At 42.0% G+C, this 19,278-nt stretch overlaps 1 protein-coding gene across 1 annotated transcript in view; it reads right to left on the bottom strand.

The window, feature by feature from the left end:
* LOC133377365 (cytosolic phospholipase A2 epsilon-like) overlaps positions 1–16,976 on the bottom strand; it is an 83,874-nt gene extending 66,898 nt beyond the window's left edge. Inside the window, exons 1-2 of the mRNA XM_061611324.1 lie at positions 16,867–16,976; positions 7,793–7,865 (exon numbers count right to left, since the gene is read on the bottom strand). Coding sequence (XP_061467308.1) covers positions 7,793–7,865; positions 16,867–16,893 — 100 coding nt within the window. The 5' untranslated portion in view covers positions 16,894–16,976. The remainder of the gene's footprint in view (positions 1–7,792; positions 7,866–16,866) is intronic.
* Between the last annotated feature and the right edge of the window lie 2,302 nt (positions 16,977–19,278).

Below are 19,278 nucleotides of genomic sequence, written 5' to 3'. Positions count from 1 at the left end.
ACACTGAGCAAAACATCTTCAAAACATTTTTTAGACAGATGCAGACCATTTAGTTATGAATGAGGCATTTTCAAATTGTGCATTGTGATGGCTCTTGCCACATAGCGGCTTGCACATGGTTTGTATGATTTTGCCACACACACCACTACAGGTGTTGGAAAACGGTGACCAAATGCACATAAATGACTAGCTACATGGTAAGAACAATTTTGAAATGGCTTTAAACTGTCCCTAACTAAATGCAATATTTTTCATTTCATTTATTTATTTATTTTAACAAAGCTTATATACCACTTGATTCTAAGCTGCTTACAAAGAAATATTAAAACTATCAATAAAAACAGTTAAAACAAGCAATTAAAATTTTTTTAAAAGATAATTAAAATTAATGACTAAAAAGAGATTCAAACATGTCAGTGTCTGTGTCTGGGCGGGCTCGCCTGAACAAAACTGTTTTATGCAAGCACCAAAGAGAGTACAACAAATGCTCCTGCCTGATGTCAATATACACAGAGTTCCGAAGTGTAGGTGCTGCCATACTAAACCAACAATTTCTTACAACTGTGGAACAAGTATTATGTGGCACCTGTAACAGGGCCAGTTCAGATTAAAGTGGCTGAGTGGGCACATACGGGGTAAGGCAGTCCTGCAAATAAACTGGCCCTAACCTGTGTTAAGGGCTTTATATACCAACAGTAACACCTTGAACTTGGCCCAGTAACAAATTGGTAACCAGTGCAGGTGTCTGAGCAGAGGTGTTACACACTGACAGGTTCTCACTCCTGTCAGCACCTGTGCTGCAACATTGCACGCTAACAGCAGTTTCTAGATCAAGCACAAGGGAAACCCCACATGGAGTGCTTTGCAGTAATCCAATCCTGAAGTCTTTTAAATTTGACAAAACGTTCTGCATTAGAGGTTGCTTCAGCTGCCCAAACAAGTTTACGGCAATAACTTCTCACAGTCTGAGAAGTTTCTTCTTGTTCTTTTCTTGCAATTATTTTTTTAATTTGGAGCTCACTGCATTTTTTTTAAGGGAGAGGTACATCCTTTCCAACAAACATTCCCCTTTTACCAGCATAATTTCAATTGTGTTTGTGCAACATCTTCCGATTATTCATGATGCTAATCTGTTTCTTCAAATAAAGGGAAGCTTGCAGGTGTTGATCACATGCTTCCAGTTGCAACATAACAAGCCACCACTTGCCAGTGACTGTAATCAACAATCACTCACTTTATTACCATAGTCTCGCTGAAATCCCACAGGTATCAGAGACTGCACCACCATTTTGGATTTAAATGATTTACGAAAAGTATCACAAAATAAGATGAATTACCTAGTGATAAATACTCATAGAGAGCCATTTGGAGGCTCTTTGCAGCCACAGTTGGGAAATGAAGAGGTGAGACAAGGTGAAGTGTGGGTAAATCAAGGGCCACATTTATTTAGATAAAGCCAATCAAGTGATTAATTATATAAAATGTTCTGCAGAGATAAAGTGCAGGACAGAACTCTTAACCAATCGGCCGAGGACACCCTGCCATGAAAAGGGGAGTGGTCCAAGTCCACTCCCCGGCCCCAGACCCCAGCTCCACAGGGTAGTTAGGGAGGCCTTTCTGTTCCACATCCCCTCAGGGCCGCACAACTCTGAGTGGGTGTTACAGCTTAGCCCCAAAGGTGAGCCTTATCCTGCCAACAGGCCGCACAACCCGGAAGGCAGGCCTCAGATCCCACCTATCACCTTAAAGGGTGCTTAAGGGTGCTCACCAAACCCTACCCTGTGAAATTCCTGCACATATCCTCCGAACGTGACCAAATTAAACTATTTACAGTATTAAACTACCTGGCCAGGTAATAAATAAGCCAAATCCAAATGAAATAAATTAGCCAAATCAAGACAAGCCAATCAGCTGAACTGGAAAAACAGTACAGGTTAGGCAAAAAACTTGCTGGCACACAAAGGCCAAAAAGCTAAAACTTCCTACCCAGCCTCAAAAGGTGACCAGTAAAACTTGTACTGCCCTGAGGCAGGGTGAGTGGGGAGGGCTTAAATAGCCACCCTGCCCCACCTCCTGTGCAATGCGGTGTGCATGGCCACGCCGCTGCCAGGAGTTTGAAGCCACACCAGGACTTCCCCCAGCATGGCTGCAAAGACCCGTCGCCAACAGAGCCCTCCTGGTCTGTCAGCAAGGCGGGAATTTTTAAAGTTGGGCATTAGAATGTCTGGAATAAAAATGAAGGAATAACAAGTGGAACCTGGATGTTGCAGTGTGGAGTAATTCTCTTTGGGGTTCCAGCTAGCCAGTCATGTCCTTTTCCAGGAAACTCCATTCCATTACCCCCCTCAGTTTTGTATCCCCTCTCCCCTGAGCATACTCAGGGCCCATCCATATGACTGTATAATCTGCAATGTAATTGCTTTGTGTCCTCATTAATTCACCGTCGTCCATATGATGTTGCAGGCTAATATGGATTTTTGCATTAACAAATCCACATTAGAAATAACCCCAAAAAACCGATTAGCTTTCCTAAACCGATAATCAGTCGCATTAACGTTCGTGGGCTCAGACGCAATGCTGTGGACTTTCCTGCAATAGGTGGTCCATGGGCATTCCTCTGTCATATGCCAAGCCCCTTTTCCTTTCCCCCACTCTCTGTCCACACCTCCTCCTCCTTGCCTACAGTTCTTTCCTACTTCAGGTGAACTGGGGTACTTCTTCCTTCTGGCTTCTGTAACTGTATTGCATTGTTGTTTTTTAAAAAATCTACCATTTTGCGATCAAATGTAAAATCAAATGTTTTTGTTATGTGCTTTCAAGTCAATTACGACTTATGGCAACCCTATGAATCAGTGACCTCCAATAGCATCTGCCGTGAACCACCCTGTTCTGATCTTGTAAGTTCAGGTCTGTGGCTTCCTTTATGGAATCAATCCATCTCGTTTGGTCTTCCTCTTTTTCTACTCCCTTCTGTTTTTCCCAACGTTATTGTCTTTTCTAGTGAACCATGATCTCATTATGTGTCCAAAATATGATGACTTCAGTTTCATCATTTTAGCTTCTAGTGATAGTTCTGGTTTAATTTGTTCTAACACCCAATTATTTGTTGGCTATTAAACCGAGGAAGCAGAGGTTAAATTTCCACAAGTGAGCTACGTGGATTAGAAGCGAAAGTTGGCAGAGCTCGAGCCATCTTCAAGGACACGTTGCTATGCAACCTAGGCTCGGGCAGCTGGCCTTATCTATATAGAGGGCCAGCAGACACTTGCAGAGTGTGGGGGTCGAGGAGTTTGTACAGAGAGAGCTTGTGATATATAGTCAGTAAAGTGACTCTTAAAACTTATTGCTTGTCCGGCTCATTGCTTCAACTGGCATCTAGCCTGTCACTATACTGTTCTGCATCCTGGGCATCTGCTTGCGCCAGATACAACATCCAACAAGTGGTAGCAGAGGATGGTTACCTGGTGCTGAGGGTTACCTGGTGCTGAGGGTTACCTGGTGCTGAGGGTTACCTGGAGCGGAGGATTGCAGACAAGTGGCAGAGAAAAGCCAGAACTGGAGAACAGCGAGAAAAGAGCAGAGAGACGGCGAAACCGAAAGCTGAGCTGAAAGCTGTGAGAGAGCCGTGGGAAAAACTGACTGAAGGACAGAGGTGAGAAGCTCTAATTACAAAGGCGGTGAACTGTGTAAAGTGAAAGTATGTCTGTTACGTTATCAGCCGGGATTCCCCTGGAAAGGCTGACAGGGAAAAATTATGGCACTTGGAAACAGAGAATGCAGGCTATGCTAGTGAAAGAAGACCTGTGGAAAGCTATCGCAGAAGACCCACCCGCCGTGGTGCCTATTCCAGCAGATTGGAGAAGGCTGGATGAGAGGGCAAAGGCGTTAATTGTTCTTGCTATTGATGATTCTCAACTACTGCACGTGCGTGACGCAGTAACAGCAAAGGAAACCTGGGAAGCTTTAAGAAATATTCATGTGAAAAAGACTGCTAGTTCTAAAATATATCTTGCCAGAAGATTATATCAGATGCGCTTATCTGGAGATACAACCATGTCAGAGCATTTGTTGGAAATAAACAGACTGTTTACTGAGTTGTCAGAACGTGAAATTGAACATTCTCAAACGCAAAAAGTGTATATCATATTATCTTCACTAGATTCAAGTTATGATAGTCTGGTGAGCTCTTTGGAAGCAATGGACGATGCAAATCTCAACATGGATTATATTGAGGGTAAACTTTTACAAGAATTTCAAAGAAGGCAAGAAAGGGCAAAGCAAGAAAGGACTGAGTCTAAACACAACTTGGAAAAGCTGAACAACAAAGCAGCGCAAGAGAGACTGTATGGACAAAAAGCATGTCATTTTTGTGGTTCCAAGCAACATCTTCAAAGGAATTGTGAAGCAAGAAGAAGAGAAAGAGAAAGAAAACCATGTGTACAGGTGATCTATGCTAGTAAGAATAAGCAATGTATTAACAATGAGCAGGGAAATAACTGTGATGATTTATGGCAATTGACAGTGGGGCTACAAATAGTATAATCAAAGATAAATCCATGTTTCATACATTTTGTGACGTAGAGGATTATGTGATAATGGCTGATGGATCTAAGAAACTTATCAAAGGTAGAGGAACAGTGAAATTAGCAGGTTTTAATACAATAATGACAGATGTGCTGTTTATTCCTGACATTGAATGCAACATTATGGCTGTGTCGAAACTCAATGAAATGGGGTTCAATGTAATGTTCAAAAGGGGTTCAGTTCATATTATGAGAGGAGAACAAATATTCATGAAAGGAATAGTAAGGAACTCATTGTTCTTCTTACACTTGAAACAAACAAATCATGTACTCATGTGTGCTAATGAGAAACCCCATAATGATTGTGTACATTTATGGCACAGAAAACTAGGCCATATAGGATATGAAAATGTGGTGAAAACAACTGAGAACAGTAATGATATTACATTGAGAAACTGTGGTAAATATGTAGACTGCCATGTGTGTAAACAAACTAAGGCAGTTGTGGCTGCAAAGAACAAAGAAGCCATGCCTAGTACTGATGCACCTTATCAGTTAATACACGTGGATTTAGTGGGGCCATTTCAACCTACTCAGGGGGGTGCAAGATATTTCCTGACGATAGTTGATGATTTTTCAAAATTCTGCACTGTTTATTTACTAAAAGCTAAAAGTGAAGCTGCAGAGAAACTGAAAAGATTTGTTACAAAAATTGAAGTGCAGTTTGGTGTCAAAATACAGAGAATAAGATCAGATCAAGGAGGAGAGTTCTCAGGACACTCTTTTACTGAATACTTGGATAAAAGAGGGATAAAACAGGAGTTAACAGCCCCTTATAGTCCTCATCAGAACGGGTTAGCTGAACGCTGGAACAGGTTGCTTCAGGACTCAATAAGATCAATGCTGTGTGACTCCTCTTTAACACAAGGTTTCTGGGGAGAGTGTGTTCTGTATTCAGCTTACATTCAAAACAGAATATTCCATAAGGCCACTGGAATGTCTCCTTATCAGAAATTGTATGACAGAAAACCCAGATTAAAACATTTGATTAGGTTTGGAGCAGAATGCTGGGTACATGTTCCCAAAAATAAAAGGACAGGGAAGCTGCAAAGGAGAGCAGACAAAGGGTACATGCTGGGATTTGAAAACACGTATTACAGAATTTGGATGCCAAAACAAAGGTCTGTGGTGTTAAGCAGAAGCGTGCAAGCAATAGAGCAGGATTGGGAAGAGAAAACATATGTGGAGTTGGGAAACAGTGAAGTTAGTAATGAACAAGAACAGCAGACACAGTACCAATAAAACAAGAAGAAACAGGCAGCAGTAGTGAATCAAGCTCTAGCTCTGAGAGAGAAACAGAGGAATCGCCTGACACAGACACAGACACAAAGGCAGAAATACAACCACGCAGATCAGAGAGAACAACCAAAGGTATTCCACCTGTTAGATTTAAAATAAATTCCATTAAACATATAGACTTCAGTAACTGGAAAAAGTGGGATGATGGAAATCATGAAGAGTAATAAATAATTGCTGTAATAAATGTATGTAATAAAAATGATGCTAAGATTCTAATGAAATGTAATGGCTGTAAAACCAGATGATGCAAATGTAAATATGAAATGTAACACATGTAAATGGAAAAGAAATGTAACTGGCAGAATGTGGAAATTTAAGGTGGGGGATTGTTGGCTATTAAACCGAGGAAGCAGAGGTTAAATTTCCACAAGTGAGCTACGTGGATTAGAAGCGAAAGTTGGCAGAGCTCGAGCCATCTTCAAGGACATGTTGCTATGCAACCTAGGCTCGGGCAGCTGGCCTTATCTATATAGAGGGCCAGCAGACACTTGCAGAGTGTGGGGGTCGAGGAGTTTGTACAGAGAGAGCTTGTGATATATAGTCAGTAAAGTGACTCTTAAAACTTATTGCTTGTCCGGCTCATTGCTTCAACTGGCATCTAGCCTGTCACTATACTGTTCTGCATCCTGGGCATCTGCTTGCGCCAGATACAACATCCAACATTATTTGTCTTTTTCTTGGTCCATGGTTTGTGCAAAGCTCTCCTCCAACACCACATTTCAAATGAGTTGATTTTTCTCTTATCTGCTTTTTTCACTGTCCAACTTGCACATCCATACATAGAGATCGGGGATAATATTTCCACAAAACGTCCATTGCCCAACCCAGTCATACAATTAGGAATTTATTCCTGATATTACCCTGACTCAATAGTGTAGTGGCAAATTCAGAAGTACAGGGTCACTCCATGATAGTTACACCATGCCTGTCATAGCCACGCCCTCTTTTCCACTTTCCTTCACCTCCCTTGCTCTCCTGTTGTCTCATGAATCCACACTCCACTACAACAAATGTCCAGAGGAACCAATCAGTATGAAAGAGGAGTGTGTTAGCTACTGAGAAGAGTCTTCTCAGTGGCTGACTTACCTCCTTTCACTCCTATCAGGCTCCAATCAGCACGAAAGGCCAAAGACTCTGTTCAGTGGCTGATACGCTCCCTTTTCATGCTGATTGGCTCACACATAGGGACCTGGCTGAGTCCCTGCTCCCAAAACGGGTCTATGACCCCCATGACCCTGGATGACTACACCCCTGCCCTTCCTTTACTGTAATCTAATCCCCTTTGGTCCTTGCTAGCCTGACAGTTTTTCTCATTCTCCAAAATACACATGCCCCTCTTGGTTTCTGCCTTATTGGAAGTAATTATGCAATATTATCATCCTTGCCAATATTGTCTCTTGTATTTATCTTCCCCAAACTCAGAAGCTTCCTTACAGCCCAGTGATTACTTGTTTATTGAGAAGTAAGTTCCACTTCGTTCAATTCTATTAATAGAATTGTAGCCTTAGTCTAGGAAGCATCACTTATCCTGTGTATGCAAATGCCATTGGTATTATTAGGATATATTATCTCCTACTGTTTGGTGGTATTTTCTACTGTATTATCGGAGGATGAATAACCCCTGCTTCATTACTCAGTCCCAGGTTAAGTGAGAAAGACACTTTCAAATGCTATTTGCTTGGGGTGGGGAGTAGTTTATATAATGCATAACACAACTCTTTCGTTCTGTGGTGGCAACATTTGAACTAAGTTGGTTCTGTACATGGGATTCCCTACTTGCACTGAATATAAATGCTGCCTTCTTAGGCTTGCATACATAAAATCTTTCAGTGATGTCTATATTTGTATTCATTATGACTCTAGGCTTCTCATAATGGCAAGGAAGCTCTCGGAACAATTGCAGTACTCACGCAGGTCTGCCTTCCGGAGATTTTTCATTTTTATGACCTTTACTGTAAGGAGGCTGCAAGGAGCAGGTTCTGTCTGCAGAGCAAAAACAAACATGAAGGATGGGTTAACATTTTGCTTATTGTAGTGATTGCATCTAGCTGACTTTCAGCATACCACAGGCTGCAGAATTTCCCCGTAGGAGAAAAAAAAAATTACAAACCTACCTCAGCGAAACATGCATTGCTGCAATGAGAAAATAGGCTGCACTGATGTAGCTAGAGAAGCATCTGTTTGTAAGCCAAGCAGGGCAAATCTGTTCTGCCGTATTGCGTGGAGTCTGCTTACAACACTGTGTGCACTGCTAGCATAGAAATGCACCTCTCTGGGGCAGATGCTTGCTGACTGGGACAAGCCAGTCTGAACAAATAAAACCAATTCTGGCGTGACTGCACTAGCTATCAGTTAGTTTCCAGGCTCAATTCATAGTGCTGCGTTTGACATATAAAGCTTTATGTAGCTCAGGGCCCCAATACCTCAAAGACTGCCTCTCTCCACAGGAACTAGCCTGGATCCTGCATTTGTCATCTGAGGGTCTCTGTGCCCTCTCTGAGGGAGGCAACATGAGAACAGGCCTTCTCAGCGGCTCCCTACTTGATGCTGTCCCCAGGGTGGCATGCCTGGAGCCATCATTATCTTAGGTACCAGGCAAAAACATTTCACCCAGGCTTTTGGCCATTAATTTGGAGGGCATTAGGTATATTTGTGGCCTCTTTCTTGCTTATCTTTTAGTGGGGTTGGGATGAGTTAGATCTGCCTTTTGATATGTATTATGGATGTGTTTTTAGACTTTCATTTTATTCTGGTTGTTAAACTTCATTTTGACACTGGTATAATTTTGTAAGTTGCTTTACGTCATGTCTCGTGAAAAAACCAACTAATAAATGCAATAATAATACATAATAATATGTGAGTGCTGCTCCAGATGGCTGTATCAAACATGGCAAGTGTCAGTCAGCTTCTTTCCTCCACTTCTATCCTCCTCCTTGCCCCTTTTGTATTCCTTTCCATTACTTTAGCCTGGTGCACCATGTGATGCACTATTATCCCACCTTTTCTCCAAGGAGCAGAAGGTGGTGTGTATGATTCTCCGCCCCTCTCCAGTTTATCCTCACAACAACCCTTTGAGGTAGGCTAGGGTAAGAGATTGTGACTAGCCCAAGGTCACCCAGAGCTTCATGGCTGAGTGGGAATTTGAACCCTGGTCTCCCAGGTCCTAGCCACTACACCACATCGGCTCACTACATCAGCTCCTGGTTCCAGCATGTTGTACTATAGTTATGAAATCATGATAACACAGAGACATTTTTCTGCCTGAGGCAAAGGGTAAGATTCCATGTCTAGAAGCCAACTAGACTGGCAACTGAATCTCACATAGCACAGTCGGGTTCACCACAACTGAGGACAGAAGGCTAACTTAGAAGGCACAGAGCAGGCTGCATGGTACACATAGCTCTGTCCTTCAGCACCCCCCAACTGTTTTCTGCCCCACAGCATTTGCAGCCTGAGGAAGCCACTTCACTTTGCCTAACAGTAGTGTCAATGTTGGCCCTGATAACATCGAGGTCATTGTGTTCTTAACCTATTTTCCCACTGGCATAGTAACCAAAAGGCTCTGGCCTTTAGTCTTACATCGTGCAGATTTCTGTTCCAAATAATATTGTAGCATAATACAAAGACTTTTGCTGATTATTGGGAAATAGTAGTAAATTTCTGGACTTCTTAAATAACTTTTCTTCACAACATTCCTGCATTGACAGAGGCAAAGTCAGACTATGAGTTCATGGATGAGGTAAATCCGATCTCCCCAGAAATGTGCAAAAGCCTACTGAGACATTTCATCATACTTAAATTATACTTTGATTCCTTTGAAATGCCTACATATGTTAAGTTTAATCCTCAAATTTATGTAAAATATTATAATTTAGAATTTAAAAAATCACTAATAGGCAAACACCCTTGCAGTTTAAGAACGTACCTATAGCCAACAGATATGTCTATCAAACTTTAAAAAGCAGAGAAATTGGGCACCTATAGTGAATGTACCAGGGGAGCAGGAGACCTGACCTCCTCTCTGAGATATTGGACTGCCCTACAAATTGGTCAAAATGCAAACACCATTTGGGTTGGTCTTTCACAGTCCAATCCACTTCCTGTGTAGCTTGGAAGAATTTGATAACATGTGCCTCTGAGCATATGGTGAGTGGTGGCAACACCTGCAACCAGCCCAAATAATAGAAAGAAGACATGTGCTGTGCTGATCTTGTTTTGGCAGGGAGGAAGCAACAATATTAAGACAGTTGATATAGTTCAGATAGTCACTTTAAATATGTTTGATTTTACTTTGCAATTTTAGTGAAGTTTCCTATAGTGAATTATTTTCGTTTGCTTCTGTTTCTGTGAATATTTGAAGTACAGCAACACTCTGCAAAATTTACACTAAAAAAAACTCAAAAAGCAATTATAGAATAATGACACTGACTATTCTGCAGAATAGTCTCCAGTGGACATAAGGAGTGTTTCAGTTTGCAAAAGATAAAACAGTGGGAGGTGAAATATATTCTAGCAAATTTCCAGATATGCTCTATGTTTTTAATTGACCATGCCCACCTTTCCTTAAGTGGAGTAATTTAAGCATAGCAGACTGAATGCATGTGTCTTGGGCAGGCCAAGTTTCTTTTTTCCAACAACTAGTTTCATTAAGTAGGAACATATTGTAATCAAACTGCAGTTTCAGATTCAACTGTTAATGCACCCAAGGTAGGAATAGATCATAACCTCCAGTCTGAAACACAAAAGGCTGTCTTCACCATCATAGCACATTGACCAATTCAAAGGCTTTGAAATTAGTAAAAATAAATTTGACACAGATTTCTAGGATGAATAATGAGGGAAATACATGGTTTTCTGTGTTAGATTCTCTGTAGAAACAGTAGCAACACAGGAAAGAAGCAAAGTAAGAACACGAACAAACATACAAAAATGTAATTCTCCATCTTTGGAGATGCAGTCCTGATTGCAGATGTTGCCACCACTCATCATGTGCTCGGAGACACATGTTACCATATTCTTCCAAGCTACACAGGAAGTGGATTGGACTGTGAAAGACCAAACCAAATTGTGTTTGCATTTTTACAAATTTGTAAGACAGTACAATATCTCAAAGAGGAGGTCAAATCTCCTGTTCCACTGGTGCATTCACTTTCTCTGCTTTTTAAAGTTTGATAGAAATATATGTTGGCTATAGGTATGTTCTTAAACCACAAGGGGTTTTGTCTGTTAGTGAATTTCTCTGTTTTTTAATCTGAGGGGTAAGAAATGGGATCCTGTGCAAGTTTGCTGAGAATGGATTGATCATTTGCATGCTTATTGAATTCAATGGGATTTGCTCCCCTGCAATCATACTTAGGATAGATGAAACTGACTATGGGACGGGGGAGGGGAAGAGGAGGAGGATGGAGGGCAAGAGGAACAGCAGAGGGGAGGAGGAGGATGGGAGCAAGGGGGGAGGAGAACAGGTTTCATCATTTGCATGCTTATTGAATTCAGTGGGATGTACTTCCATGCAATCATGCTTAGGATAGGTGAAACTGACCACTGGGAAGGAGAAGTGGGAGGGAGGGAAGGCTGGAGTGGGCAGGGGAAGAGGAAGAAGGAAGGCAGGAAAAGAGGAAGAAGTGAGGAGGAGGGGTTGGGGAGGGGAAGGAGGGGAGAGGGGAAGGAGGGGAGAGGGGGAAGGAGAGGGGAAAGGAGAGGAGAGGGGAGGGGTCATTTGCATGCTTATTGAGTTCAATGGAATTTACTCCCATGCAGTCTTGCTTAGGATAGTTGAAACTGACCATGGGGGAGGAGGAGAAGGGGGAAGGAGGGAGAGAGGGAGGGAGGGACGAGGAGGGGAGAGGGGAGGAGAGAAGAAGAGGGAAGGTGAGGAAGGGTAGGGGCAGGGAGGAGGGGGGAGGGGGGAGTAGGAGGAGGGGAGGAAATTGGGTAGGTAGGCCTAGGCAGAGGGAAAGCCCCTTTCTTTTCCAAAAGTAACACGTTTTTAACAGTATCATTTGGGGGGATTCCTCCACTTTTTTATTTTACAGCAGATGTGTGTAGTCTCAAATTTAAACCAAAGCTGTCCCTTTAGGCATATATTCCACTTTAAACAGTCATGGCTTCCCTCAACGAATCCTGGGAAGTATAATTTGTGAAGGGTACTGAGAGTTGTTAGGAAACACCCTATTCCCCTCACAGAGCTACAATCACCAGAAGAGGGGCTGACTGTTAAACCTCTCTGGCCACTGGAGTTCTGTCAGGGGAATAGGAGTCTTGTAACAAACTGCACTTCCCAGGGTTCTTTAGGGGAAACCATGACTGTTTAAAGTGGAATAAATGTCGTGTGTGTGTGTAGCCACTGGATTAGCCAAGTCAAACAGCTGTTAGTCTGGCTTTTAGAACACTGACAGTTGGTTTTTACTGACCATGCCTGTGCTATCATAGATTCCAATGTTATTTTTCTTAAATTAATTAAAAATCAGCCATGCATTTTTTTTATCGTTTAAACTGCAGAAGATGAAGCTCAGAGTATGGGACAAGGTCAGTAATAGGATTATAGTACCCTTTAAACATGGTTGATTTTTAATTAATTTCAACAAATTATGAGACCACTGACAAAAAAAGTCCAACAGGGGGTCTGACTTTTTTTCTCTTGTTTTACAGTTTGAACTCTTGATTCTTTCTGGCTGTTTTGTGTATCACCATGAAAACTTAAAGTGTTGTTTAGCGAGTGTTTCTGAGCTAATGAGCTAATGGGAGGCAGCAGAATGGCATGGGGGTATATTTTCAATTTAACATTGCAGAATGTGAAAAATCCATGCTGGCTATAGTATACAGCCGTTCTTGTGGCTGTATAATTATTTTGCAACCTAAGGTTGTGAAGGGAGATAATTATTTATTTATTTATTTTTCTATATCATACCACATCACTGTGTTTTGCAGTTTACAAACTAACAAAGGCACATCCCAGATCCGTGCCTTAAGGAGTTTCCTATCTAAAAGTTGACACTGGAAGAGGAAATAACAGGAGGGGTAGAAGATGGAGATGAGGGAGACAAAGAATGTGCATTTGGTTCAATACTCAGGCTTAGTTTCAGTAGGGCAAGGGTGAGGAACCTGTGACCCTCCTGATGTTTCTGGACTATGACTCCCATCATCGCTGACCATTGGTCATGCTGGTTGTGGCTGATGGGAGTTAGTGTTCAACAAGACGTGGAGGGCACACGTTCCTTGACTCTGCAGTAGAGGCCAGAGGAGGAAAGACAATTGCTGGAAGTGACCTTTCATCTTCTTGTTCTTGTCATCTCACTGTCCAACCTAGGTCCCAAACAGTCTCAAATGCGCACTACAGCGGATGCCATTTGGCACTGCCATTCAGCAGCTGCCCAAAGTAGCTATTTTGGATGGCTGACAGTTTATTAATACTGTTGAGTTGGTCACACCCTTTAGTTTAGGCCCAAGGAGAAGCCTGGAAGGTGTGTCTTATGTTGGAAGGATGAGTTTTCAGCAAATAACATCAGTGTAAGGCAAATTTATTTTTGAATATTTGGAGTTCCTTGACTGTCTTGCTATGTGCTGAAAGCACACACACATACACCAAAATATTTGAAAAATGTGCTTGTCTTACTGAAATTCCCTCAGAATTTCTACAAATTTATCACATAAGCATGACCCTTCAAATATATTGTGAACCTGGTTGGCCACTGTGAGAACAGGATGCTGGACTCTTCTTATGTTCTTATGTTCTAGGAAATTCAGTTAGAGTTGTGGGAACTCTCCTGACCTGATAAGAAATGTTGCTTTCCCTCAAAATTCCTATTAAGGTTTTACCAGAGCATGACACAGTTCCCAGCAGACACCCCCCCCCCCAGAATTCCACTTTAGGCAATATGTAGTCAGAGATATATGGGCATCTCTCCCCATCCTGAGAATTTCAACTTTCGTCTGAATGGCCACAGATACAATATTTTGAACCCTGAATTTCACTTTAGATTGGGGGTGTGGAACCTCTTGCCCTTGAGCCTAATTAAGCCCACTAAGCATCCACATTTGATCTAGGAGACCATTGTGGCTAAGCTCACACACCTGCCTTACCCCTTGGGTAAGTAAAGATACAGCTGAGCCCTCAAGGGTTTGCATACAGAGCTGTGCAAGCCTCAATGATCAGCTGATCAAACTTCAATGACAACTCCGCACTTCTCACATGACTGTGCCTGGTAAGGTACACAGGGCAACACCAGATCTCCTTGTGGCTCAAGAGGCAATAAAGTGAAAATGCTCACTGCCTTCATCAACACTGCTGCAATAGAATTTGCCTCATGACCCATCCGGTAGAGTGAGTGTTACCATATAACTAAGAGCACTTGCATCATCCTGAGCAACTGCTTTACGTGTCAGACTTCCTGCAAATATTCTAGGCATATTCACTCTGCTGATGGCGGCATAGCTCTGGGCTGTTCCAGTTTTCCTGGCAAGGGACAGAGCCAGACACCTCCCCTTTCCTTGCAGATAGTGTATCCCACAGTAGTTGTTGGTGTGCCAGTTAATGATGAGGATACTACAGCTACAGCAGTATAATATGAATGATGTGGCTGCTGATGACACCCAAGGCGGGTCAGGCAATTTTGTATTATTATTTAAGGAGGCTTATTGAACTACATGGGTTGCCCGTATGGTCCCAAAAGCACTTTCAGACTCATCTGAAATAAATATCCATTATTGGCTCGTAGATCAGCCCATCACCCCAAACTCTGAGAAGGATAGGAAGCTTTGTGCTCAGATAAATGGGTGTTACCTTCCTATTATCTACAGCTCTGGTTAGCCTACCAAGCTGCCCTCATGTATAATGACTGCAACAAGAATGCTTCCATCTGTGGGAATAGGCCACAGAAGCTCAACCCCTTCATTGATGTCCACTCCACTGACGTTCCAAGAACTCCTGCGGTCCTTTTCAAGGAGTTTTTATCATGCATGTTTTTTATCTAATTGCTGTAATGAATCAGTGGGCGCTATAAGTTCCCACAGCATGTTCCCACAACATTCCCTTTAACTTGACTGTTGCAAGTTGCATATTTGGACCAATCACCAACTTGTTTACAATGTTTCTGCCAGATCCATCTCTGATGGCTTCCATAGCAAGTTTGCTTACTTGCTAGTGGCATTCAGAGTAGGGTTGCCAGGTTCAAGGCCTGAGACTGATCCTGTATCTTTAGGAAAAGAGAAAGTCAGCCAAGCGCAGGTGTTCTTGCAACCCTGTAATGAGAAAAACCACAAAGTGGAATTCTCCCTTCCCTCTGCACAACTTTCAAAGGTACAAAAGACCTCTTGGTTGCCAAGCCCAGCCTCCAAGAGGTCTTTTGTATCTTTAAAAGTTGTGCAAAGGGAAGGGAGAATTCCACCTTGTGGTTTTTCCCATTACAGGGTTGCAAGAACACCTGTACTTGGCTGACTTTCTCTTCTCCTAAAGATACAGGATCAGTCTCAGGCTTTGAACCTGGCAACCCTAATTCAGAGTGAATCTGGAGGGGCTCAATTATTATATCACTAAAACCATGGTGTGTGGCTGTAGCCACTCAGCATGTGCATACCTACCAACTTTTGCCATCTGCTAAAGGTGACAATTTTCACCAATGGAAGTTAACCTATGGGATAAAGATGTCATCCATAAATTGACTGATCTAATTTTGGTTCTGAATACAGTCAACATGGCCCAATATTCCATTCTATATACCAATTCAGTACAGTAAGCGGGTATGCTGAAGCAATTTTGTGATAACTTGCCACTCATCTTACTATTATTTTCTATGGCCAGACGTGACCTGAGGCAGCATGAGAGGGCGGAAAATGCATCTACAAAGGTTTGTTGTAAATGGTTCCCTTAATAGTTCTGAGAAGTGCTCTGCTACAGTCCAGGCCTGGTGGAGATGTTTATGGGTAAATCTAGAGCAATCTTTAAAATGACATCTTTGTGTATTTGAAGCACTTTGGGAATAATAGGATTAAGAACATACATGGTCTCTGATTTGAAATGGTGACTAGTAAAAAAACAAGAACTCTTTTTAAAAGATGAGGAGAGTAAGTCAATTAAAAGAGGGCAAATGTGTTACCCATGGAGCATCAAGCCCAAGGGCACAACTTGTAATTATTTTGTTTTATAATGCAACTCCACCATCCCTGCCCCAACTAAGAACAAACCCTTAAGTAAGTACTTCCCTTGTAATTTTTAAAGTAACTTTTCTTGCCATGCTGAAAATTCAGTTCCTGTGTGTCTACTATTGTATCAGTGAATTTCTACATGTGCACCATTTTTAGACAGAAACAAAAAAGTGGCTGATGATGTGAAAGCATGAACATCTTTTATTTGTTTTAACCTCTTAATGTAACTTCAGCTATACACAAAATCCCTCATTTGGAACTGCTATTGTACATGGACATTTCCCCCAGAAAAAAAAGGTGACTTAGCCCTTAGGTACCTGGTGCACTTGAGCAGTAAGTCAGCTGCAGAGTCTGCACTAGTCCCACACTGATAGCTTCAGACTGCACTGTATTGTACTGGAGGGATAGAATGCACCATGAAGTACATCTGGCCCACAAAGAAGAACCACGTGAATGATTTGTTATTGTTACATAACCCACATTCTATCTGACAAGAGATCATCCGTGTCTCAAGGGCTAACCCTAACCCTTCCCACCCTTTCAGCCCAGCCACATTCTGAGTTGATCTTCATTAATTAATTCTTCCAGTTCCTATTTAGTGCAACCTTTCATGGCAACCTGACAGTTTTCTTTGCCCTGGCTTATTGATCAAGATGACAGTATAACCAACAAACATCTATCAAATGTTTAAGGAGAAATGTCCCACAAACCTGGAGATATCAAAGAAGTAGCAAGTTTAGTTCTGTACTAAAGAATCATTTTAATGAGAAACCCCTACTTACAATGCCCAGGAAGCTGGTTGAATAATATGGATTTAACTTTGTATTCCCCAAGTCCTTACCTGTTGTTTGCTTGTAAATATCCCCATTGTGGCCCTGGTCTGGTAGATCCCACAACAGTTTCCCAGCAGGCAGCAATGGCTAAAGCAGATTTACAGCCTTTAAACTCAGGAGTTGATGAGCAGGTGTTTTACAATCTGACTCACAGCTCCACCCCTGTTTAATTTCTCTCACAGTGTAGCAATCTCTTTCATCAAACTCTTATGCTATGAGCAATGAACACAGGCACTGGAAGTGTACTTGCAACTTAATTGAATAGAAGACTGTGACGTCCTCCCCTGGTTCTCCCTGTCCCACCTGCTTGTGGCTACTGCCCTTCACTAGGCACCACCAGAGATACCACCAGTCCAGACCGTCCTTTATATGGTTTCTCACTCCGCTCTAGCACAGATCTCACTAGATCCCCCTGCTAGGCAGCACCACCAGTCACATCCTATAACCAATACGCCCAGAGACTTTGCCTGAGTCTCTCTCTAGCTGGTTACTTTTGTGACTGCTCGCTTATGCTGTTCCCAACCCCCTTGTATCTCTATAGATAACGCATACAACACTGGGTTGCTCTGGATACTTGAATTGTTATTATTCCTCCCTTCACCGCTGCCACCATTAGATACTGTTTCTGTTCAGCCTTGGTAATTACCTTGCCCTCCCTTCTGGTATGTATATCCCCCAGCCAAGGATCAGGCCTTTGGTAAACCAAATAAGTATTTATTAAATATCAGAAATAACAAGATTAATTTTAGAATGTTTCACAAGCGTATGGTTTCATCTATTCCTGTTTTGTACTTGACTTATTATTAATCAGAACTCCAACTCCCTCTTTCTCCACACTCCTGACCTCCACCCTCAAACACCTCTTTTTCCACACTCCCAATATCCACCTCAAACACCTCTTTCTCCACACTCCCAACATCCACCCAGATTCAACTGTCATTCTTCCATTTATACTCCCAGCCACTCAAACGCTCAGCCAATCATCCAGCATTCTACTGCTCATGTACTCCCCCCTCCTCTTTCACTCCACTTACCATATGTCTTCTATATAAACAGCACTTACCATATTTACACTATAAGCAGGAACCAAGGAAACCTAAGACTGATCCCTGAGCATTGGACTGGTAGTAAAAATTGACTAACGTTTCTAGAATCATCATAGTTTGGGGTGAAAAGGATAGAGATGAGAATAACCCAAAAAGATTCAAAGAAGTCATAATTGATTGAAAAACATAGCAATTTTATAGCTGAATTAAACATCACGCTTATTTCACGGATTTCATCCCTGTGGCAAGTTCTACAACCCCTGATTTTAATGTTCAGATGTTCTTACCATGTGGTACACTACCCATCCTGTAATAAATACCCCTGCCCCCATTTTATTTCTCTGGCAGTTATGGGGACGGCATAACTCTCTCATGCAGCTCTCTCCCATATACTCTCACACACAATGATTGTTTCCCATAAAAGCTATATTTTGGCAGTAGTGGGAGCAAAACCACTTTTAAAAAAATGTTTTTTTTTAAAAGGCGAGTAGAAAGAAATTGCTGCTGTTGCTGCTACTGCTCACTGCTATGGTAAGTGCCCTCTAAAACATTTGAAAAAATTCAAACTTCCCACTCCACAAAATTCCTCCTGCAAATAAGTTTTCCAATTTTGGTCTGGCCCTAATTTCTTGGCAATTGTGAAGGCTGCTAAAACAGTTCCGCAAAAAGCATGGAGATGGTATTTCTCTTCCTCAAAGGATTACATAGGGTTACAGCTGACTGAAGATCAGACATGGAGGGCTGTCTAAGATAGTAGATACAATTCCTAGGTGAGGCCTGAACTATCTCTGTCCAGTATGACGAGGAAGAGTGAAAAACCATTTGCAGGGGAGGAAAATACTTTTCTTTCATTAAACTGACTCAGATTGTGATCTAGGGAGTGGAAGAAACAGTGTCCGATCTTGGGCTTCCAGAATGAAATCTGTTGCATTCTTCCAGAAACAAAATTGTTTTTTGGGTATCCAGTGTTCTTTGTTGATTTAGCAGCTCACTGTGACGAACTCAGGTCACTTCTGAACGACTTGCTTAAAACGAATGTTGATGAAAGTTAAAGAGGAAAGCACAAAAGCAGGACTACAGCTGAATATCAAGAAGACTAAAGTAATGACAACAGAAGATTTATGTAACTCTAAAGTTGACAATGAGGACATTGAACTTGTCAAGGATTATCAATACCTTGGCACAGTCATTAACCAAAATGGTGACAATAGTCAAGAAATCAGAAGAAGGCTAGGGGACTAGGGAGGGCAGCTATGAGAGAACTAGAAAAGGTGCTCTCCCCAGTCCTAGCCTTCTTCTGATTTCTTGACTATTGTCTCCATTTTGGTTAATGACTGTACCAAGGTATTGATAATCATTGACAAGTTCAATGTC

This window comes from Rhineura floridana, chromosome 2 (genome assembly GCF_030035675.1).
Source record: "Rhineura floridana isolate rRhiFlo1 chromosome 2, rRhiFlo1.hap2, whole genome shotgun sequence".
NCBI classification, from domain to species: domain Eukaryota; kingdom Metazoa; phylum Chordata; class Lepidosauria; order Squamata; family Rhineuridae; genus Rhineura; species Rhineura floridana.
The sequence above is the reverse complement of the archived record's forward strand: the minus strand, read 5'-3'. Positions and strand labels throughout refer to the sequence as shown.